This window comes from Lucilia sericata, unplaced genomic scaffold (assembly GCF_015586225.1).
Source record: "Lucilia sericata isolate MDLA Ls3-8-SP2 unplaced genomic scaffold, ASM1558622v1 Contig000102F_arrow, whole genome shotgun sequence".
Lineage (NCBI taxonomy): Eukaryota > Metazoa > Arthropoda > Insecta > Diptera > Calliphoridae > Lucilia > Lucilia sericata.
In genome coordinates this window covers 380716-407500 of record NW_023994134.1, presented here as the reverse complement: position 1 = coordinate 407500, position 26785 = coordinate 380716, and the positions used below count along the sequence as shown (strand labels likewise).

General features: G+C 30.7%; 1 protein-coding gene across 5 annotated transcripts in view; it reads left to right on the top strand.

The window, feature by feature from the left end:
- Window positions 1–26785, top strand: part of LOC119600058 — a 564032-nt gene that overhangs the window by 275386 nt on the left and 261861 nt on the right. For 3 of the 5 annotated variants that reach the window (XM_037950081.1, XM_037950079.1, XM_037950080.1), the window contains exon 4: window positions 4226–4279. The exons of the other annotated variants lie outside the window; for them this stretch is intronic. In XM_037950081.1, the coding sequence (XP_037806009.1) occupies window positions 4226–4279 (54 nt within the window). The remainder of the gene's footprint in view (window positions 1–4225; window positions 4280–26785) is intronic. 5 annotated transcript variants of the gene reach the window in all.

Here is a 26785-nt window from a genome sequence, read left to right as displayed (position 1 = left end):
ATGTATGTATGTATGTATGTATGTATGTATGTATGTATGTATGTATGTATGTATGTATGTATGTATGTATGTATGTATGTATGTATGTATGTATGTATGTATGTATGTATGTATGTATGTATGTATGTATGTATGTATGTATGTATGTATGTATGTATGTATGTATGTATGTATGTATGTATGTATGTATGTATGTATGTATGTATGTATGTATGTATGTATGTATGTATGTATGTATGTATGTATGTATGTATGTATGTATGTATGTATGTATGTATGTATGTATGTATGTATGTATGTATGTATGTATTTATGTATGTATGTATGTATGTATGTATAGTATGTAAGTATGTATGTTTGTATGTATGTATGTAGGTTCGTTTGTATGCATATGAGAATTAGAGACGATGTGCAAGAAGGATTTGTGGAAAAACGCAATTTTTTGGCAGTAGTTTAGTAAAAATGCTATTATAGATATTTGCTTTATATACATAGATCAAGCGAGTTGGGAATGTTATTTCCGAGTGCATGGAATGTTATTGCTAATAATCTTTCTGAAATCAAGAATTTTTGAATATTTTAAATTCTTTAATGTTATTTATTTATGAATTTTGATGAATCTTCTTAAAATTCATTTGTAGTTCATACAAATTATACCTAAAAACAAACTCTGAGGATATACCCATTAATTCATCAAGAAAATAAATTTTGCAAAATTTCTATCTGAAAGTTTTTAACGTTTAAAAAGATTGATTTTGAGTACATTAAAGCGTTATTTTTTATATAATTTTTTTCTTAGGTTTCTAGATATGTACAATGTACATATATTTTTGTGATAGTTTTTAAAAATTTATTTATAAATACATAACATTATGGTTGTTTTTAATGAAGAATATCAAATATACAAAATTTTGATTTTGACTCGATTTCAGGAAAATTATCAGCGATAACTTTCTATTATGGATTCGAAAATAATATCTCAATTTACAATATCAAAATTATGAAAATATGTTAATGATATTATTTTGACTAAGTTATTGTCAAGAATTTGCGTTTTTTCCCGAAAGATGCTGTTTAAATAATGTCCCTTTTTTGCCCACAGACAAAAACGAGTAAGCGTTATCCAATTTGAAAATATTAGTATACTAGCTATACCCAGTGTGCTTCGCTACCTTCATCGTAATGGAATAAAATAAATATCATTATTGTAAATGTATATATATCTGCAATATCAAAAATTCCCCTTTTAGAGAACTCTTTAAGTTTGATTTTATGATTCTAGTCTCAATTTTACAGAAAATTAAAAAAAAAACCAGTTGAAGAACGAAAAAGTACCAGACAGTGCCTTTTTATATATTTTCGCATGAAAATATGTTAATGATATTATTTTGACTAAGTTATTGTCAAGAATTTGCGTTTTTTCCCGAAAGATGCTGTTTAAATAATGTCCCTTTTTGCCCACAGACAAAAACGAGTAAGCGTTATCCAATTTGAAAATATTAGTGTACTAGCTATACCCAGTGTGCTTCGCTACCCTCATCGTAATGGAATAAAATAAATATCATTATTGTAAATGTATATATATCTGCAATATCAAAAATTCCCCTTTTAGAGAACTCTTTAAGTTTGATTTTATGATTCTAGTCTCAATTTTACAGAAAATTAAAAAAAAAAACAGTTGAAGAACGAAAAAGTACCAGACAGTGCCTTTTTATATATTTTCGCATAAAGATTTTTATACAATCAGAAAGCTACATGTCCAATTTTATGTTTTTAGGTTCAATATCATAGAAAATTCGAAAAGTATTATTAAAATAACAAAAAAGTACCAGAGTATCCTTTTTCAATTTTCGTTCAATTGGGATACTGCGTGTTTAATTTTATGTTTTTATATTGAATATTTTAGAAAGCTCTAAAAGTACCAGTACCAGTTAAGTACGAAAAAGTACCAAAAATTTCATGTTCCTAAGTTCAATATTATAGAAAATTCAAAAAGTACCAGAAAATATTCCAGTTTAAATTTTCATTCACACAAGTCCCTGATTGCTTTTATAGATTCTAATTAACTCCGGGCTCCACATGCTTAATTTCATGTTTCTAGGATCAATATTATAAAAAACACAAAAAGTACCTTTTGAAGAACGAAAAAGTACCAAAAAGTGCCCTTTTATAGGTTCTCACTTAATCCAGGCTCTAAACGCTTAATTTCATGTTTCTAGGTTCAATATTATAGAAAATTCAAAATGTACCTTTTAAAGAACGAAGAAGTACCAAAAAGTCCCCTTTTATAGGTCCTCACTTAATCCGGGCTCTACATGCTTAATTTCACGTTTCTAGGTTCAATATTATACAAAAATCCAAAAAGTACCTTTTGAAGAACGAAAAAGTTCCAAAAAGTCCCCTTTCATATGTTCTCACTTAATCCAGGCTCTACATACTTAATTTCATGTTTCTAGGTTCAATATTATAAAAAATTCAAAAAGTACCTTTTGATGAACGAAAAGTCCCCTTTTATAGATTCCCATTTACTCCGGGCTCTACATGCTTAATTTCATGTTTCTAGGTTAAATTTTATAGAAAACTCTAAAAGTACCAGTCGAAGGACGAAAAAGTACCAAAAAGTCCCCTTTTATAGATTCTCATTTACTCCGGGCTCTACATGCTTAATTTCATGTTTCTATGTTAAATTTTATAGAAAACTCAAAAAGTACCAGTCGAAAGACGAAAAAGTACCAAAAAGTCCCCTTTTATAGATTCTCATTTACTAAGGACTCTACATGCTTAATTTCATGTTTCTAGGTTAAATTTTATAAAAACTCAAAAAGTACCAGTCGAAGGACGAAAAAGTACCAAAAAGTCCCCTATTATAGATTCTCATTTACTCTGGGCTCTACATGCTTAATTTCATGTTTCTAGGTTAAATTTTATAGAAAACTCAAAAAGTACCAGTCGAAGGACGAAAAAGTACCAAAAAGTCCCCTTTTATAAATTCTCATTTACTCCGGGCTCTACATGCTTAATTTCATGTTTCTAGGTTAAATTTTATAGAAAACTCAAAAAGTACCAGTTGGAGAATGAAAAGTACCAAAAAATATCACTTGGTACCGGGGTTCCAAATAACACCCCATTAGGATATTTAGTGTTTCTAAATTTAAAAATTTTATCTAAATTGGATCATTGTGGTTGAATAAAATCAAATTTCCCGTTTTTACCCCTTTTGGTACTTTTTTCCTCCCCATTAACGAAATAAAAATTCTATTCCAAAAAGTTGCAACATCGTAGTAGGAGCCCGTTATTATGTATTCATATGTATAGTTAATAAACCAAAAACAATGTTTTTTGAAAAAAGTACCAAAAATAGGTACAATTTTATCCCCTTAAACGTCCGAATATCCAAAAAGTACTAAATTCATATTTTTATTTTTTCGTTAAGTTATGAAGGAGTCAAAAATATTTTTTGAATGTGCACTGGTTTAAAAGATACATGGGGTGCGAAAAAAGTACCAAAATACAGTTTTTACCCGTTTATTCCCTAAAGGGGCCGAATTTTAAAAAAGTACCAGACACCTGTCCGTTTATTTTTTAAATGAACGGCGATAAGCTTTAAACTGTTTTTGTATCTTTTATAGTTTAGGAGATATAAGGTTACCGAATTTACCCTTTTTTACCCCCTAAACATTTGAATGTCCAAAAATCCCGTCTTAGTGGATCTATTTGGCGGGAGACCAACCTCCTGTCCAAATTTCAGCTCTTTAGCTTCAACCGTTTAGGCTGTGCGATAATGAATCAGTCAGTGAATCAGTCAGTCAGTAACGTTAGAATTTTATTTATATAGATTAGTGAACGAAAAATAATAATTATATTTTGTTGTAACACTTTTATGTGTCGTCAGGTACAAAAAATCTCCTTGGAAAATTTTACTAACTCAAACAAATATTAACGCTTAGTTTGTATACATTGCAATTTTGCTGTAAAAAGGATGAACGGATTTATTTGATGACTCATACAAAAAAGTCCTCGTTTTTTCATTTAAAAACATTTTTCTTACAACGAAAGTAATTTAATGTTATTTTATATACTTCTATTTGATGTTAAAATACTACATAATTGCACTATTTGAAGTTGATCTCAGCGAAAAAGGAATTTTCGAATATATTTATTGTTTCCTGGGTTGTGTTTATGAAATCTAAGATAAATCCATTAAAATCACTATTTTTTATTTCAGCAATGGCCGTTGTGAAAGATAGAATTTCCGAGCAGCAATACTATGATGCCAAAGGTGGGATTAATATTCCTTTATGTACTGTTTTTTTCCATATACAAACAATGTAAACAATCAGATCTAGTATATGACTAGCTGCCCATAATTGTTAGGACTAATTTTATCCTAATCGTACACAACTTATTTTGTAAAGTTAATTTTTATTTTTTGTCAACAATTTGTTAATGGCTAGAAAAGTTCTTAAAGCATAACAATTATACTATACTGTTATGTTTGTATCGTTATGTTAAAAAATCGGCACAACTGCTGCTAATCGAGCTTCATTTGATTCTTGACCCATATAAAGGTCCCCTCATAAATTGCTTTAACGAACTTAGTTCCCCTTTAACACTAAAATTACAAAGAAATTTAGCATAACCAACTTTTATATAAACTTTTATTCCTTCAACAAATTTTATTAGGATCGTACCATAATCGTATTTATAACTTTCGTATTTATCAATACGATTATCGTATACAATTGTATTTATAACTTTGTCATTTCGAGTGTGACACTAAGAAATATTTATCTGAGACCCAACAAAGTATATACATACATATATTCTAGTCCTTATGAAATTCTGAGTCGATTTAGCTATGTCCATCCGTCTATCTGTGTAAAATACGCTCACGTAAAAGTGAAATTAAATAAATTAAATAAACTATTGCCCTAGTCAGTTTGGTGTTAAAAATGAGCAAAATCAGCTTAAGTCAGGAAAAGCTATGAATTCTCATCAGAGTGCGAAAATAAACTAAACGAAACGTTTGCAATTTTTATACCCTCCACCATCAGTGGTGATAGAGGGTATATATAAGGTTGTCATTCCGTGCGTAACACCAAGAAATAGTCATCTGAGACCCAACAAAGTATATATATTCCGGGTCCTTAAAACTAAGCAAAGGAAGTTAACCAAATTCACAAAAAATATTTACTGTTGTCCTAAGCAGTTTGGTATTGAAAATGAGCAAAATCGGTTCACATCGAGAAAAGTTATGAATCAAAATTTAAAACAACTCCGAAAAAATACGCTTTTTTACACATTCTGATGTAATTATCACGAAAACTATGCAATATAATTCCATGAAAATCATCATACGTTCGTTTCTACACGAAGGCTTGATCCCTGTTGAAAATTGTCGGAATCAGTCCACAACTTCATATACCTCCCATACAAATGTTCATATTCCCGGAAAATGAGTTTATTGTTAATAACTTTCGTTAGAATGTCTATATCTTTACAAAATTTTGCACGTTTAAATTTTATGTCAAAAGAATTGGTCTTAGCTTCCATACAAGGTGTTCTCCCGAAAAACACTTTTCGGATCGGTCCGTATTTGGTCGTAGCTCCCATACAAGGTCCCCTTCAGAAAAACATTTAAATGCATATAACTCATTACCAAATAATGATATCCATACAAAATTTGGCAGAAATATTACTTTTGTAATTTAAAATTTGTATTTTAAAATTTGTTTAGATCGGTTCATATTAAAAATCACTTTAACCGTATTTAACTACACTTTGTGTACAACAATATATTTGTATTTCCTTAAACCTTACACACACATACAAATCATATTTTAGGGCGCTATAGAAATATAAAAGAAAATGGTGTTTGTAATGTTCAATAAATCTTGTAATTAAGCTATTTAAATCTTGGGGTTATTAATATAAAAGTAGCTGGTGGAGGGTATTTAAGATTCGGCTCAGCCGAATATAGCAGTCTTGTTTCGTTTTGATCTTTGCGGTGAGTAAAACAGGAACAAAACCAAGAGAACAAAAACGATTTTCTCATTCGGATTTGTATTGTTGTTGCTTTTTAGCACATCATGTTCATTAACTCAAATTCACAGTGTTGCCAAAAGCCAATCTAGCTCGAAAAAAGGCAAATTTTTGACATCTAAAATTCACCTAATTTGTTTTTTATTTGTTATAGAAACATTCAGTGCTCATAACTATATGTCAGATTTTTATACCCTCCACCACCATCAGTGGTGATAGAGGGTATATATAAGTTTGTCATTACGTTTGTAACACCGAGAAATATTCATTTGAGACCCAACAAAGTATATATATTTTTGATCCTAATGAAATTCTGAGTCGATTTAGCTATGTCCGTCTGTCTGTCTGTGTAAAACACGCTCACGTTAAAACGAAGCAATGACCAATTATGGACCGATTGGAAAAATATTCCACAGTAATATTTCTGTATATGTGAGCAATACTTGTACCCAATTTTACATGGATATCTTAATTTAGTAATGAGTTATCCGCGTTTAAGTGATTTTCGGGAAGGGTCCTTGTATGGGAGCTATGACCAATTATGGACCGAACGGAAAAAAATTTCATAGTAATATTTCTGTACGTGAGAGGAATACTTGTACCAAATTGTATATGGATGTCTTAATTTAGTAATGAGTTATGTGCGTTTAAGTGATTTTCGGGAGGGGACCTTGTATGGGAGCTATGACCAATTATGGACCGATCTAAAAAAACATTCACAGTAATATTTCTGTGCATATGAGCAATACTTATTCCAAATTTTATATGGATATCTTAATTTTGTAATGAGTTATGCACGTTTAAGTGAGTTTCGGGAGGGGACCTTGTATGGGAGCTATGTCCAATTATGGACCCATCCAGATTTCTTCAATGAATTCTATTGACATAAGATTTTAAGTTGTAAAATTTTGTAAAGATATCAGCATTATGACGGAAGTTATTAACAAAAAACTCATTTAGCAATTTTCAGCAGGAATCAAGATCTTGTGTAGAAACGAATTTAAGATGACTTTCACGGAATTATCTTGCATAATTTACGAGAAAATTACATCCGAATGTATAAAAAATGCTTATTTTTTTCGGAGTTGTTTTAAATTTTGATTCATAACTCTATCCGATGTGAACCGATTTTCAATACCAAATAATGAATATTTTTGCTGAATTTCGTTAATTTCCATTGCTTCGTTTTAACGCGACGGACGGACATAGCTAAATCGACTCAGAATTTCATAAGGACCCAGAATATATCTACTTTGTTCGGTCTCAGATGAATATTTCTTGGTGTTACAAACGGAATGACAAACTTATATATACCCTCTATCACCATTGATGGTGGTGGAGGGTATAAAAAGGCAGAAAAATAAAATAACTATTTTATTGTTATAAGATAAATTTTGATATCTATTTCAAAAAAAGTCATTACAGATAGAAAAATATTCCCTTTACTTTTTGAAGAAACCCGGGCAACGCCGGGTACACGCAGCTAGTAATAAATATATATGAAACTTTTTTTACTCTTTCACTACATAATTAATAAACTTATTTACATAAAATTTGGCGTTTAATAAGTCTAACCTCAGAAGTTAACTAGTTAGAGTGCTATATTCGGCTATGCCGAATCTAAAATACCCTCTACCAGCAAGCTACTTTTTATTAAAACCCATTTAACATCTAATTTTTAGATAACTTAACTTCATATAGGAGCTACGACCAATTACGGGCCTCTCCAGAATAATTTCGTAGAGTGATTCATATGTATGTACACAAAACATATTTGCGTCGAATTTTATCAAGATAGCTTTATTTAACAATGAAATATGTGAGTTTTAATGATTTTCGGAAGAGAGCCTTATATGGGAGCTATGACCAATAATGGACCGATCCGAAAAGAAATTTGGTAGAATGATTTGTATGTACACAAAACATATTCAGTTCGAATTTTATCACAAAAGCTTTATTTGTCAATGAAATATGTGTGTTTAGGTGATTTTTAGAAGTGGACCTTACATGGGAGCTTTGATTTCTATTCATTTTATATTCGTATGTACAAAATTTTGTGTTGATACCGATATATTTGAGGGAGTTATTAACGATAAACTTATATCCGGGAATATACACCTTTGTATGTGGGCTATGGGAAATATTGGACCAATTGTTATGAGTTTGAACATACTTGATCCCTGGCACAAACAAATAATGTGTGACAAAATTGATCGAAATACCTTTGGTAGTTTCTGAGAAAACTACTTAATAATTTTGAAAAAAACTTTATTTTTTTCGAGGTAGTCTGAAATTTTTACTCATAAATTTTTATTTCGTGAACCGATTTTACTGATTTTCAATACCAAACTGTACCGGATAATAAAGAATGTTTTGGGTGAATTTCGAGAATTTCTATGGCTTCGTTTTAACGTGTTTTACACAGATAGACAGACGGACGGATAGTCGGACATAGCTAAATCAAGAATATGTATTCTTTGTTGGGTCTCAGATGAACATTTCTTGGTGTTACAGACGGAATGACAAAGTTATATATACCATCTATCACCACTGATGGTGGTGGAGGGTATAAAAAAAAATTCAATATGATATTGATTGGATGATACGCACATTTTTATGTTCACTTTTTGAAAAACTGCTATAACACCGAATTTCTAGGCTAAATATAAGAAAACATGAACCGATTTTCAAGAAATTTGGCAACATACAGTGTTTGAGGAAGAGAATGTTTAATACACCAAGCACTAATTTCGGGCCTGTTGTGATCTTAATGAAATGCAATGACCTTTTTCCGTCCACTTTTTGTTACATTTATAATGCTTAAGAACATGATATATACTATATGATAATTATTATTTAGTTAAATTTTTAATCAAAAATTTATTTTTATATGAAAACTCTAAAATGTTTGTAGATCCTTAACTAACTTTACGATTAGGTAAAATAAAAATCTGTATTCAATTGAATTTATTATCAAAAATCTATTTTAATCTTAAGCGTTTTCCACCGTAAAACTGTTTTTTTTTAACCTGTAATCTGCTGTATATTCTCAGAAAATAACTATTTTAAAACAGAATCTTTATTAGATCTTAAATGAATGTCTACGATGCCACATTTGTATGCAGAATAAAAACTACTTATAATATATTCGGCTGTGGTTCCTTCCTTTAACACCTAAATCTATCTAGAAAATCATTCATATCTCCGCTTAAAATTTCTATTTATATAACTCTTTAAAAAATTACTTTAAATAACTCTCAATTTGAGAAAACTATAAAGATCCGTAATCATTCATATTTTCTATACAAATCGAGTTTTATATCAAAAACAAGTTAGAGTGCTATATTCGGCTGAGCCGAATCTTAAATACCCTCCGCCAGCTATTTTTATAGTAATACTTTTTTAATTGATCAAATATTTGTAGAAATAAGTTTTCTCATGTCTTAAATAGAAAAACCCCAAGATTTAAACAGCTTAAATCTGTTACAATTACAAGATTTATTGAACATTGCAAACCCCATTTTCTTTTATATTTTTATAGCGACCTAAAATATGCTTTAACGATATTTAATAATGTGCATGTGTGTGAAAGATTTAAGGATTTTCAAAATACATATATATAATTTTGTTCTACACAAATTGATAATGCAATTAGTTAAATACGGTTAAATTGCTTTTAGTGGAAGGACTTAATATGGGAGATATGACCAATTATAAACCGATCGTAAAAATTCTTTAAGCAAAATTTCTGTACATAAAGCGACATATGCATGGGACCGACCGCACCCATGTTATGGACCTAATATTAATATAATACTAATATTTGTGCCAAATTTTGTATCAATAGCTTTATTTGGTAATGAGTAATGTGCGTTTAAGAGATTTTCGTAAAGGCGCTATGACCAATTATGTATAAAAAGACAAAATTTCAAAATTCTGTATCTATATCATTATTTGGCAATGAATATTGTGCATTTAAGTGATTTTCTGGAGAGGGCCTAGTATGAGAGCTATGACCAAATATGGACCGATCGGAGAAAACTTTCATAGTAATATTTCTGTATATAAGAGGAATATTTGTGCTAAATGTATGGATATCTTAATTTAGTAATGAGTTATGTGCGTTTAAGTGATTTTCGGAAGGGGACCTTGTACGGGAGCTATGACCAATTATGGACCGATCGGAAAAAAATTTCATAGTAATATTTCTGTATATGTGAGCAATACTTGTACCAAATTTAGTATGAGTTATGTGCGTTAAAGTGATTTTCGGGAGGGGACTTTGTATAGAAGCTATGTCCAATTATGGAGCGATCCAGAAAATTTTTTCTCTCAATGAATTGACATAAGATTTTAAGTTGTAAAATTTTTATGAAGATATCAACATTCTGACGGAAGTTATTAACAAAAAACTCATTTTCCGGGAATATGTACTTTTGAATGGGAGGTATATGAAATTATGGACCGATTCTGGCAATTTTCAGCAAGAAAAAAAAAAACTATGCAAGATAATTTCATGAAAGTCATCATATATTCGTTTCTACACAATATCTCAAGATACGAACGCATATATGATGACTTTCATGAAATTATCTTGCATAGTTTTTGAGAAAATTACATTAGAATGTGTAAAAAATGCTTATTTTTTCGGAGTTGTTTTAAATTTTGATTCATAACTTTTCTCGATGTGAACCGATTTTGCTCATTTTCAATACCAAACTGTACCGGATAATAGTGAATATTTTGGGTGAATTTGGTTAAATTAGCTTGCTTCGTTTTAACGTGAGCGTGTTTTGCACAGACAGACAAACGGACAGACGGGCATAGCTAAATCGACTCAGAATTTCATAAGGACCCAGAATATATATACTTTGTTGGGTCTCAGATGACTATTTCTTGGTGTTACACACGGAATGACAAACTTATATAAACCCTCTATCACCACTGATGGTGGTGGAGGGTATCTATACACAGAACATACTCATGTCGAGTTTAATAATAAATTATGTGGCATTAAGTGGTTTTCAGAAATGAACCTTATATGGGAGCTAGATATGGACCGATGATGAAAAAATTCCTTATATGGAATGTAACCAACTATGGACCGATGTGGAAAATGTTCACGGATGATTATACACAAGACTAATTCACGTCGAGTTTTACCCTGATAGCTTTATTTATCAATAATTATGCGCATTTGAGTGATTTTAGGATGTGGACCTTATATGGGAGCTAGTACCAATTGTGGACTGATCCGGAAAAATTTTCACTAATTGATTTATATCTATATACAGAACATATTCACCTCGAGTTCTACCCTGATAATTTTATTAATCAATGAATTATGCGCATTTGAGTGATTTTAGGATGTGGACCTTATATGGGAGCTATGACCGATTATGGACCGATCCGGAACAAATTTCGTAGAGTAATTCATATATACACAAAACACATTCATGTCGAATTTTATCCAGATAGCTTTATTTATCTATGAATTAAGCTCGTTTAAGTGATTTTCGGATGTAAACCTTATATGGGAGCTATGACCAATTATGGACCGATCCGGAAAAAAATTTCGTAGAATGATTTATGTATATACAGGTATGAATATGTATTCATGAATATGTATTCATGTAGAATTTTATCCCGATAGCTTTATTTATCAATAAAATATGTTCATTTAAGTGATTTTCGAAAGTGGACCTTATATGGGAGCTATGACCGATTATGGACCGATCCGGAAAAAATTTCGTAGAGTAATTCATATACACACAAAACACATTCATGTCGAATTTTATCCAGATAGCTTTATTTATCTATGAATTAAGCTCGTACAAGTGATTTTCGGATGTGAACCTTATATGGGAGCTATGACCAGTTATGGACCGATCCGGAAAAAAATTCCTTAGAATGATTTATGTATATACAAAACATATTCATGTCGAATTTTATCCCGATAGCTTTATTTATCAATAAAATATGTTCATTTAAGTGATTTTCGAAAGTGGACCTTATATTGGAACTATGACCAATTGTGGACCGATACAGATCTAAGTCCGTAGTTTTGATTCCTGTTCATATAATGTCAATATCTACAAAATTTTGTGTTGATACCGATATATTTGAGGATGTTATTAACGATAAATTAATTTCCGGGAATATGTACCTTTGTATGGGGGCTATGGGAAATTTTGGATCAATTATTACAATTTTAAACTTAATTAATCTATAGATGAAAAAAATAATCTGTGACAAAATTTGTCGAAATATCTTTGGTAGTTTCTGAGAAAACTACTCAAAAAAAAAACTTAATTTTTTTTAGGTAGTCTGAAATTTTTACTCATAACTTTTTACGTTGTGAACCGATTTTGCTGATTTTCAATACCAAACTGCTTAGGAAAACAATGAATATTCTCAGTGAATTTGGTTGATTTCATTTGCTTAGTTTTAACGTGAGCGTGTTTTAACCAGACAGACAGAAAGACAGACGGACATAGCTAAATCGACTCAGAATTTCATAAGGACCCAGAATATATATACATTGTTGGGTCTCAGATGAATATTTTTTGGTGTTACACACGGAATGACAAACTTATATATACCCTCTATCACCACTGATGGTGATGGAGGGTATAAAAATTATATTTTGTATAAACGAAGTTTTAATTAGATATCATGTAACCTTTGGGCCCCACGTTGGGTGCCATTTAATTTGTAATGTTAACTTTTGATGGTTGTATAGGTGGTAGCTTAAACAAAACGCAAACCATTAGTCCCTGTTAAAAACATCGCACACGTGCTTGATAGACTAGCTAGTTCGGGAATATGGGCGGGGATCTTGTTTCTCAGTGGACCTAAAGCCTTACAAAAAAAATCACGTGTGCTAAGGAAAGCCCTTTCAAAATATAGTTATATACAAATTTCCTTTGGAAAGACCTGGCAGGACAAGATGACATTGTCCTGACCTCAATACCCTCCCAACCTATGGATTTCCTTGTGGTCACTTATAAGTTGATATGGAAATCCCCTAATACACTAATCCAGTTTCTTCAGACCTCGAAGTTTTACCTCAAATAACACACTATTTCACGTTGAGAATATAATCTACTTTATTAAAAAACAAAATTCATAACTCGAGGTAACAAAATTTAAATACATTTAAAGGTGAATATGTTCTGTATATAGATATAAATCAATTAGTGAAATTTTTTCCGGATCAGTCCACAATTGGTACTGGCTCCCATATAAGGTCCACATCACTCAAATGCGCATAATTATTGATAAATAGAGCTATCAGGGTAAAACTCGACGTGAATTTGTTTTGTGTATAATCATCCGTGAACATTTTCCACATCGGTCCATAATTGGTTACATTCCATATAAGGAATTTGTTCAGCATCGGTCCATATCTAGCTCCCATATAAAGTTCACTTCTGAAAACCACTTAATGCCACATAATTTATTATTTAACTCGACATGAGTATGTTCTCCACCACCATCAGTGGTGACAGAGGGTTTATATAAGTTTGTCATTCCGTGTGTAACACCAAGAAATAGTCATCTGAGACCCAACAAAGTATATATATTCTGGTCCTTATGAAATTCTGAGTCGATTTAGCTATGCCCGTCTGTCCGTTTGTCTGCCTGTGTAAAACACGCTCACGTTAAAACGAAGCAAGATAATTTAACCAAATTCACCCAAAATATTCACTATTATCCGGTACAGTTTGGTATTGAAAATGAGAAAAATCGGTTCACATCGAGAAAAGTTATGAATCAAAATTTAAAACAACTCCGAAAAAATAAGCATTTTTTACACATTCTGATGTAATTTTCTCAAAAACTATGCAAGATAATTTCATGAAAGTCATCATATATTCGTTTCTACACAATATCTTGATTCTTGCTGAAAATTGCCAAAATCGGTCCATAATTTCATATACCTCCCATTCAAAAGTACATATTCCCGGAAAATGAGTTTTTTGTTAATAACTTCCGTCAGTATGTTGATATCTTCATAAAAATTTTACAACTTAAAATCTTATGTCAATTCATTGAGAGAAAAAATTTTCTGGATCGCTCCATAGCTTCTATACAAGGTTCCCTCCCGAAAATCACTTTAACGCGCATAACTCATTACTAAATTAAGATATCCATATAAAGTTTGGTACAAGTATTGCTCACATATACAGAAATATTACTATGAAAGTTTTTTCCGATCGGTCCATAATTGGTCATAGCTCCCATACAAGATCCCCTTCCGAAAATCACTTAAACGCACATAACTCATTACTAAATTAAGATATGCATACAAAGTTTGGTACAAGTATTGCTCACATATACAGAAATATTACTATGAAAGTTTTTCCGATCGGTCCACAATTGGTCATAGCTCCCATACAAGTACCCTTCCCGAAAATCACTTAAACGCGCATAACTCATTACTAAATTAAGATATCCATATAAAATTTGGTACAAGTATTGCTCATATGCACAGAAATATCGGTCCATAATTGGTCATAGCTCCCGTACAGGGTCCCCTTCCGAAAATCACTTAAACGCACATAACTCATTACTAAATTAAGATATGCATATAAAGTTTGGTACAAGTATTGCTCACATATACAGAAATATTACTATGAAAGTTTTTTCCGATCGGTCCATAATTGGTCATAGCTCCCATACAAGGTTCCCTCCCGAAAATCGATTAAACGCACATAACTCATTACAAAATATTGATATCCATACATTTAGCACAAATATTCCTCTTATATACATAAATTACACTATAAAATTGTTTTACGATCGGTCCATATTTGGTCATAGCTCTCATACTAGGTCCCCTCCAGAAAATCACTTAAATGCACAATATTCATTGCCAAATAATGATATAGATACAGAATTTTGAAATTTTGTCTTTATATACATAATTGGTCATAGCGCCTTTACGAAAATCTCTTAAACGCACATTACTCATTACCAAATAAAGCTATATGATACAAAATTTGGCACAAATATTAGTATTATATTAATATTAGGTCCATAACATGGGTGCGGTCGGTCCCATGCAAATGTCCCTTCAGAAAATCACTTGAACACACATTACTTATTACTAAATTACAATATAGATACAAAATTTGACTGAAATATAGCTTTTATGTACAGAAATTTTGCTTAAAGAATTTTTTACGATCGGTTTATAATTGGTGATATCTCCCATATTAAGTCCTTCCACTAAAAGCAATTTCACCGTATTTAACTAATTGCATTATCAATTTGTGTAGAACAAAATTATATATATGTATTTTGAAAATCCTTAAATCTTTCACACACATGCACATTATTAAATATCGTTAAAGCATATTTTAGGTCGCTATAAAAATATAAAAGAAAATGGGGTTTGTAATGTTCAATAAATCTTGTAATTGTAACAGATTTAAGCTGTTTAAATCTTGGGGTTTTTCCATCTAAGACATGAGAAAACTTATTTCTACAAGTATTTGATCTATTAAAAAAGTATTACCATAAAAATTGCTGGTGGAGGGTATTTAAGATTCGGCTCAGCCGAAAATAGCACTTTAACTTGTTTTTTTTGTAAATTTGTTAATTGTTATACTTTTTTCAATTTTTTTCTTTGACAAATTATTAGGGTTTTCAGTTAAAAATAAATGGTTGGACTTATATATATGGGGAAATTCTCTAGGATATTATATAGGATGCTAGTATATTACCACTAGGAAGTTAACTTTATTGCTGACGATGATTTTTATATAAAAACAAGTTAAAGTGCTATATTCGGCTGAGCCGAATCTTAAATTCCTCCACCAGCTATTTTTATAGTAATACTTTTTTAATTGATCAAATATTTGTAGAAACAAGTTTTCTCATGTCGTAAATAGAAAAACCCCAAGATTTAAACAGCTTAAATCTGTTACAATTCCAAGATTTATTGAACATTACAAACCCCATTTTCTTTTATATTTTTATAGCGCCCTAAGATATGCTTTAACGATATTTAATAATGTGCATATATGCATGTGTGTGTAAGATTTAAGGATTTTCAAAATACATATATATAATTTTGTTCTACACAAATTGATAATGCAACTAGTTAAATACGGTTAAATTGGTTTTAGGGGCAGGACCTAGTATGGGAGATATGACCAATTATAGACCGATCGTAAAAAATTCTTTAAGCTAAATTTCTGTACATAAAAGCTATATTTCAGTCAAATTTTGTATCTATATCGTAATTTAGTAATAAGTAATGTGTGTTCAAGTAATTCTCTGAAGGGACAATTGCATGGGACCGACCGCACCCATGTTATGGACCGATCGTGAAAAAATTTTTAAATAAAATTTTTGTATACCAAACTAATATTTGTGCCAAATTTTGTATCAATAGCTTTATTTGGTAATGAGTAACGTGCGTTTAAGGGATTTTCGTAACAGGACCTTGTATGACCAATTACGTATATAAAAACAAAGTTTCGAAATTCTGTATCATTATTTAAGTGATTTTCTTGAGGGGGTCTAGTATGAGTGCTATGACCAAATATGGACCGATCGTAAAACAATTTTATAGTGTAATTTATGTATATAAGAGCAATATTTGTGCTGAATTTATGGATATCAATATTTTGTAATGAGTTATGTGCGTTTAAGTGATTTTCGGGAGGAAATCTTGTATGGGAGCTATGACAAATTATGGACCGATCCGAAAAAATCTTCCATAATAATATTTCTGTATATGTGAGCAATACTTGTACCAAATTTTATATGGATATATTAATTTAGTAATGAGTTATGTGCGTTTAAGTGATTTTCGGAAGGGGACTTTGTATAGAAGCTATGACCAATTATGGACCGATCGGAAAAAAATTTCACAGTAATATTTCTGTATTTGAGAGCAATACTTGTACTTGTAAATTTTATATGGATATCTTAATTTAGTACTGAGTTATGTGCGTTTAAGTGACTTTCGGAAAGGGTCCTTGTATGGGAGCTATGACCAATTATGGACCGATCGGAAAAAAATTTCATAGTAATATTTCTGTATTTGAGAGCAGTACTACAAGTACAAATTTTGTATGGATATCTTAATTTTGTACTGAGTTATGTGCGTTTAAGTGATTTTCGGGAGGGACCTTGTATAGGAGCTATGTCCAATTATGGATCTATCCAGAAAATTTTTTCTCTCAATGAATTTCATTGACATAAGATTTTAATTTGTAAAATTTTGTGAAGATATCAATATTCTGACCGAAGCTATTAACAAAAAATTAATTTTCCGGGAATATGTACTTTTGTATGGGAGGTATATGAAATTATAAACCGATTCTGGCAATTTTCACCAGGAATCAAGATCATGTGTAAAAACGAATGTGTGATGACTTTCATGAAATTATCTCGCATAGTTTTCGAGAAAATTACATCAGAATGTGTAAAAAATGCTTATTTTTTTCGGAGTTGTTTTAAATTTTGATTCATAACTTTTCCCGATGTGAACCGATTTTCCTCGTTTTCAATACCAAACTGTACCGGATAATAATGAATATTTTAAGTGAATTCGGTTAAATTACATTGCTTAGTTTTAACGTGAGCGTGTTTTACACAGACAGAAAGACAGACGGACGGACAGACGGACATAGCTAAATCGACTCAGAATTTCATAAGGACCCAGAATATATATACTTTGTTGGGTCTCAGATGAATATTTCTTGGTGTTACACACGGCATGACAAACTTATATATACCCTCTATCACCACTGATGGTGGTGGAGGGTATCAAAACAATGAAGATATGTATTTGACTACTCATTAGAGTGTCCCGAAAGACAGCACTTTTGCTAATCTTATATAGGTAGACCTCTCAAACGATGCATAGAAAACATTGTTCATATAAAATTTGGATAAATTGATCTTTCGATATCTTTTTATAATTTTAGAAAATTATGAACCAAAAGTTCTGCACAACTTTTTCTGCATGTAGCGCCGTATTTATTCTAAGCTTTTCAAATTTAATAACAATTTTGAATAACTCCAGCACACAATTTTCATTTACCATTTACAAATTCCGAAATTTGTTTAATTAGAGAAAGACGTGGTTATTTTAATAAGTTAAATTATTTGGGTATCTGCCTTGTACATCTGACGATATTTGACCTTTTTTCTTCGGATTTAATAAGTGGTGTCTAAATTCAGTCAAAACTTTAGTGTGGATGTATAAAAGTTAATGAATTTATTTTTATACCCTCCACCACCATCAGTGGTGATAGAGGGTATATATTAGTTTGTCATTCCTTTTGTAACACCGAAAAATATTCATTTGAGACCCAACAATGTATATATATTCTTGGTCCATATGAAATTCTGAGTCGATTTAGATATGTCCGTCCGTCCGCCTGTCTGTCTGTATAAAACACGCTCACGTTAAAACAAAGTAACGGAACTTTATGAAATTCACCCAAAATATTCACTGATATCCTAAGCAGTTTGGTATTGAAAAACAGCAAGAGCGGTGAAATATGTTCAGAGTTATGAGTAAAAATTTGAGACAACCTCAAAAAAAAAAAATTGTGCTTTTTCACATATTTATTTGTATTTTTTAGAAAAACTACTGCAGATAAATTGATGAATTTTGTCAGAGATATAACTCTTGGTGCCAGGATCAACATTGTTAAATCGGAAAAATCGGTTCACAATTACATATACCTCCCATACAAATGTACATATTCCCCGAAATTAATTTATTGTTAATAACTTCCGAAATAATTCCGATATCTTTACGAAATTTTAAAAATTTAAATTCCATGCCAATAGAATTCATATAAAGAAACAATTTTCGGAATCGGTCCATAATTGGTCATAACTCCCATACAAGGTATCCTTCTCAAAATCACTTAAACGCATATTTCTCATTACCAAACATAGGTATCCATACAAAATTTAGCACACACATTGATTTTATATACAGAAATGATACTGTAAAATTTTGTTTACGATTGGTCCGTAATTGGTCGTAGCTCCCATACAAGGTCTCCTTTCGAGAATCACTTAAACGCATAATACTCTTTACGAAATAAAGATATCCATACAAAATTTGGCACAAATATTGCTTTTATCTACAGAAATCTTATTATAATTTTTTTTACGGTCGATCCATAATTGGTCATGGCTCCCATTTAAGGTCTCCTTTCGAGAATAACTTAAACGCATATTACTAATAACCAAATAATGATATCCATAAAAAATTTGGCACAAATATTTATTTTTGAATTTTGTAATGCAAATCCACTGAGTTGAAAATCGAAATAAGTCCACAATTTCTTGTACCACCCATAGGGATTAAAAAATTGATAATTTTTCGCAAAAAATTAAATAAAAACTGTCCAAAACGAGCAGGATTCGAACCTAAAATCTCCCAGTTGCTAGTTTTACGCCATTTCCACTACACTATTAACTAGCTTCGTAATTGTTTGCAACTAATGTTCACATAGAAATTCTCTTTCCTGTTTGTATAAAAAATTGTTGTTAACCCAAGATCAAATAAAATGTGCACATTGAGAAAGTGTAACTGTTAATTTCTTATGCTATTCAGCAACATCAGTGTTGATAAAAGTTATTCAGCAGCAATGTTTTGTACAAACAGAAAATAACATGGTATTTTTATATGAAAAATATTAGTTAACAAAGGACAAAATAATGAAGTGGTGTAGTGGATGGAAGGGAGAATTAACAAACTGAGCATTGCAGGTTCGATTCCTGGTCGATTTATCTTTTTTTGTTATAAATAATTTAATTTTTTTTAAATCAAATTAAGTGTCGAAATTCGGTTCAACAATAAAAATTTAAAAGCAGTTTTTATACCCTCCACCACCATTAGTGGTGATAGAGGGTATATATAAGTTTGTCATTCCGTGTGTAACAACAAGAAATATTCATCTGAGACCGAACAAAGTATATATATTCTGGGTCCTTATGAAATTCTGAGCCGATTTAGCTATGTCCGTCTGTCTGTCTGTGTAAAACACGCTCACGTTAAAACAAAGCAATGGAAATTAACGAAATTCAGCCAAAATATTCAATATTATCCGGTACAGTATGGTATTAAAAATGTGCAAAATCGGTTCACATCGGGAAAAGTTATGAATCAAAATTTAAAACAATTCCGAAAAAAATAAGCATTTGCTACACATTCTGATGTAATTTTCTCGAAAACTATGCAAGAAAATTTCATGAAAGTCATCATACATTCGCTTCTAGACAAGGTCTTGATTCCTGCTGAAAATTGTCAGAATCGATTCATAATTTCAAATACCTTCCATACAAAAGTACATATTCCCGGAAAACGAATTTTGTGTTAATAACTTCCGTCAGAATGTTGATATCTTCACAAAATTTCACAAATTAAAATCTTATGTCAATAGAATTCATTGGAAGAAAAATTTTCTGGATCGGTCCATAATTGGACATAGCTCCCATACAATCACTTAAACGCGCATAACTATAAAAAATTTGGCATACATACAATTTTTGTACACAGAAATGTTATTTCAAATTTTTTTCACGATCGGTTCATCTTTGGTCATAGCTCCCATACAAGGTTCCCTCCCGAAAATCACTTAAACGCACAAAACTCATTACAAAATATTGATATCCACACATTTAGCACAAATATTGCTCTTATATACATAAATTACACTATAAAATTGTTTTACGATCGGTCCATATTTGGTCATAGCTCTCATACTAGGTCCCCTCCAGAAAATCACTTAAATGCACAATATTCATTAACAAATAATGATATAGATACAGAATTTTGAAATTTTGTCTTTATATACATAATTGGTCATAGCTCCCATACAAGGTCCTTTTACGAAAATCTCTTAAACGCACATTACTCATTACCAAATAAAACTATTGTTACAAAATTTGGCACAAATATTTGTTTGGTATACAAAAATTCTATTCCAATATTTTTTCACGATAGGTCCATAACATGGGTGCAGTCGGTCCCATGCAAGGTTTCCTTCAGAATATCACCTGAACACACATTAATTATTACTAAATTACGATACCAAATTTTACTCTGTTCTGTAACAGTCTGTTAAGTGGTAGTTTTGTTATACCCTCCACCACCATCAGTGGTGATAGAGGGTATATATAAGTTTGTCATTCCGTGTGTAACACCAAAAAATATTCATCTGAGACCCAACAATGTATATATATTCTGGGTCCTTATGAAATTCTGAGTCGATTTAGCTATGTCCGTCTGTCTGTCTGTCTGTCTGGTTAAAACACGCTCACGGTAAAACTAAGCAAATGAAATCAACCAAATTCACTGAGAACATTCATTGTTTTCCTAAGCAGTTTGGTATTGAAGATCAGCAAAATCGGTTCACAACGTAAAAAGTTATGAGTAAAAATTTCAGACTACCTAAAAAAAATAAGTTTTTTTCCCCAATTCTTGAGTAGTTTTCTCAGAAACTACCAAAGATAATTCGACAAATTTTGTCAAAGATTATTTTTTTCATCTATAGATTAATTATGTTTAAAATTGTAATAATCGATCCAAAATTTCCCATAGCCCCCATACAAAGGTACATATTCCCGGAAATTAATTTATCGTTAATAACATCCTCAAATATATCGGTATCAACACAAAATTTTGTACATATTGACATTATATGAACAGGAATCAAAACTACGGACTGTAAACTACGGAGATCTGTATCGGTGCACAATTGGTCATAGTTCCAATATAAGGTCCACTTTCGAAAATCACTTAAATGAACATATTTTATTGATAAATAAAGCTATCGGGATAAAATTCGACATGAATATGTTTTGTATATACATAAATCGTTCTAAGGAATTTTTTCCCGGATCGGTCCATAATTGGTCATAGCTCCCATATAAGGTTCACATCCGAAAATCACTTAAACGAGCTTAATTCATAGATAAATAAAGCTATCTGGATAAAATTCGACATGAATGTGTGTATATGAATTACTCTACGAAATTTGTTCCGGATCGGTCCATAATCGGTCATAGCTCCCATATAAGGTCCACATCCGAAAATCACTCAAATGCGCATAATTAATTGATTAATAAAGTTATCAGGGTAGAACTCGAGGTGAATATGTTCTGTATATAGATATAAATCAATTAGTGAAATTTTTTCCGGTTCAGTCCACAATTGGTACTGGCTCCCATATAAGGTCCACATCCTAAAATCACTCAAATGCGCATAATTATTGATAAATAAAGCTATCAGGGTAAAACTCGACGTGAATTTGTTTTGTGTATAATCATCCGTGAACATTTTCCACATCGGTCCATAATTGGTTACATTCCATATAAGGAATTTTTCAGCATCGGTCCATATCTAGCTCCCATATAAGGTTCACTTCTGAAAACCACTTAATGCCACATAATTTATTATTTAACTCGACATGAGTATGTTCTGTGTATAGATACCCTCCACCACCATCAGTGGTGATAGAGGGTTTATATAAGTTTGTCATTCCGTGTGTAACACCAAGAAATAGTCATCTGAGACCCAACAACGTATATATATTCTGGGTCCTTATGAAATTCTGAGTCGATTTAGCTATGCCCGTCTGTCCGTTTGTCTGTCTGTGTAAAACACGCTCACGTTAAAACGAAGCAAGATAATTTAACCAAATTCACCCAAAATATTCACTATTATCCGGTACAGTTTGGTATTGAAAATGAGCAAAATCGGTTCACATCGAGAAAAGTTATGAATAAAAATTTAAAACAACTCCGAAAAAATAAGCATTTTTTACACATTCTGATGTAATTTTCTCGAAAACTATGCAAGATAATTTCATGAAAGTCATCATATATTCGTTTCTACACAATATCTTGATTCTTGCTGAAAATTGCCAAAATCGGTCCATAATTTCATATACCTCCCATTCAAAAGTACATATTCCCGGAAAATGAGTTTTTTGTTAATAACTTCCGTCAGTATGTTGATATCTTCATAAAAATTTTACAACTTAAAATCTTATGTCAATTCATTGAGAGAAAAAATTTTTTGGATCGCTCCATAATTGGACATAGCTTCTATACAAGGTTCCCTCCCGAAAATCACTTTAACGCGCATAACTCATTACTAAATTAAGATATCCATATAAAATTTGGAATAAGTATTGCTCATACGCACAGAAATATTAGTATGATTTTTTATGATTTTTTTCCGATCGGTCCACAATTGGTCATAGCTCCCATACAAGGACCCTTCCCGAAAATCACTTAAACGCGCATAACTCTTTACTAAATTAAGATATCCATATAAAGTTTGGTACAAGTATTGCTCACATATACAGAAATATTACTATGAAAGTTTTTTCCGATCGGTCCATAATTGGTCATAGCTCCCATACAAGGTTCCCTCCCGAAAATCAATTAAACGCACATAACTCATTACAAAATATTGATATCCATACATTTAGCACAAATATTCCTCTTATATACATAAATTACACTATAAAATTGTTTTACGATCGGTCCATATTTGGTCATAGCTCTCAAACTAGGTCCCCTCCAGAAAATCACTTAAATGCACAATATTCATTGCCAAATAATGATATAGATACAGAATTTTGATATTTTGTCTTTATATACATAATTGGTCATAGCGCCTTTACGAAAATCTCTTAAACGCACATTACTCATTACCAAATAAAGCTATTGATACAAAATTTGACACAAATATTAGTATTATATTAATATTAGGTCCATAACATGGGTGCGGTCGGTCCCATGCAAATGTCGCTTTATGTACAGAAATTTTGCTTAAATAATTTTTTACGATCGGTTTATAATTGGTCATATCTCCCATATTAAGTCCTTCCACTAAAAGCAATTTAACCGTATTTAACTAATTACATTATCAATTTGTGTAGAACAAAATTATATATATGTATTTTGAAAATCCTTAAATCTTTCACACACACATTATTAAATATCGTTAAAGCATATTTTAGGTCGCTATAAAAATATAAAAGAAAATAGGGTTTGTAATGTTCAATAAATCGTGTAATTGTAAGAGATTTAAGCTGTTTAAACCTTGGGGTTTTTCCATTTAAGACATGAGAAAACTTATTTCTACAAGTATTTGATCTATTAAAAAAGTATTACTATAAAAATAGCTGGTGGAGGGTATTTAAGATTCGGCTCAGCCGAATATAGCACTTTAACTTGTTTTTAATTGCATATTGTAAGGCGTAATGAAAGTAAGTCTAAAATATTAAGGTAAATTTAAATTAATCCATAAAATTTGATAATTTATGAAACCAGTTTAAGGTGGAGGGTATTTAAGATTCGGCAGAGCCGAATATAGCACTCTAACTTGTTTAAAAATCAAATTAAGTGTCGATATTCGGTTCAACAATAAAAATTTAAAAGCTAATTTTTTTTTTTTTCGTAGGATCAACAACGTTGAAAATCTATTGTACCTCCCGTACAAAGTTATATAAGTTTTATAACTATAACTATTACCATACATTTTTTCTCACACATAGAAATTATCAGGGTTTCAAAAAACTGCTAATTGCAGTCGCAAATTACTAAATATTTGACTAAATTTAGTACCATGCTTAAAAAATAGTAACTCGTTAAAATTTCCCCTTACAAGCTAACTGAAGTCAGTCAACTGTGTCAACACATTGCTGCAATAACTTGCAAGTGGTTTTGTTTTTCTTCAGCAGCCACACACACAAGCAGCGGCCATTTTAAGTTTTTCAACTCAGCCGAACTGAACACAACGACTGAACAGTAAAAACAGTTTTGCGTGTGCTGCTTACGTATTGCTTAGTTTTTGGTTTCGTTTTCTTACTAAGGGACGTAAAAAAAACTGATAGTTTGACTGGTTAGTACAAATCAAGCCGACTGAACAATAAAACTTGATGGGTTGTTTGTTCATTAAGACTTTGTTATTGTATGCAATTTGTTTTAGTATATTGTATGTTTTGTGTTTAAATTTGACAAAAGTAAACAAAGTAATTGATAATTATTGCTAATAGAAATTGTTAATTAATTTAAAATTTATAAAATTATAAATTACTATACTTATAAATTTAGATATTTTCTTTAAATAAAAATTGATTTAAATTTAAGCATTTTGATGATTTTTTAGTGAGATTTTGTTATTGTATGTATGTATGTATATCAGGGTGGGTCGAAAATAGGCTTTTCGCTCGGATCAACATCTAATAGTGAAATTGTGTTGTATTTTAACGTCAAATGGAAGACTGTTAAATATTATTCAATTATTTTGAGGGTAAGAGCCCGCGCATCGCCGCCAAAGTTTGTAAATGCGTTTATATGGGAAAAATGGCACTTTTTGGAGTTTTTTCACAAAATGAGGCTTTAAGTATTAATTATTGCACCATTTTATAGCAAAATCGTAATGTCTACAAAATTGTCTTTCCAAAAAGATGGAAAAACTCAAAATTGGTTAAAAAAGTTTTGAGTTATTAAAATTTCCCCCGAGAATTTTGGGATTCTGAAGACATATAAAAGTAAATATAAGAAAATTTTTGTTAGTTTTGAAAAATTTTACAAAAAAATATTATGTTTATCTTTATAAGGTTCATAAATGTGCTAGTACGAATTTTTATTCAAATTGGATAACGCTTACTCGGTTTAGTCTGTGGTCAGAAAAGGGCCATTCTTTTAACAGCATCTCCAAAACTCCATTTTCAAACTTTAAAAAATTTTGTTAAATGGATTATTAAAAATTAAAGTTTTTTATGCTGGATATTATAAAGGATATATATAAGAATTAAACACAGAAAGAATGAGCTTAATACCTCTCATAGTTTTACCGTACCTGCGATGTGAATTTGAAGGATTTCGGGAAAAAGGCAATTTTTGCCAATAATTAAGTAAAAATTATATTATTACCAATTGTTGCTTAATTTTGATCAAGTAAATTGCGATTATTATTTCCGAGTCCATGGAAAGTTAGTTCTAATCAAATTTTCGAAACTAAAAATCATTAACCCTCTAAACACCGGTGTCAAAATCAAATTTTTGAATTTTATGTTCTTGAAAACTTCTTAGAAGTTATTTTTACTACATTCAAATTCAATCCATTAAATCTTTAAGAAAGTTAATTTTAGAAAATTCCTTTTTAAAAGTGTTTTTTGTAGTGTTTAAAAAATCGGTCTTGAATTGACCCCAAGTATGACAGAGGGTTAATTTTTGAAGAAGTTTGATTCCTAGATTTCTGGATATATTTTCGTGTAGTTTGTCAAAATCAATTCATAATTAAATACACAATATTTTGCTATTTATATTAAATATACAAAAACTTGATTTTGACCCCGGTTTTTAGAGGGTTAATGATTTTTAATTTCGGAAATTTTAGCAGAAATAATTTTTCATGGACTCGGAAATAATAATCGCAATTTAATTGATCAAAATTAAGCAACAATTGGTAATAATATAATTTTTACTTAATTATTGGCAAAAATTGCCAATAATTAAGTAAAACTATGAGAGGTATTAAGCTCATTCTTTCTGTGTTTAATTCTTATATATTCTTTATAATATCCAGCATAGAAAACTTTAATTTTTAATAATCCATTTAACAAAATTTTTTAAAGTTTGAAAATGGAGTTTTGGAGATGCTGTTAAAAGAATGGCCCTTTTTTGACCACAGACTAAACCGAGTAAGTGTTATCCAATTTGAACAAAAATTCGT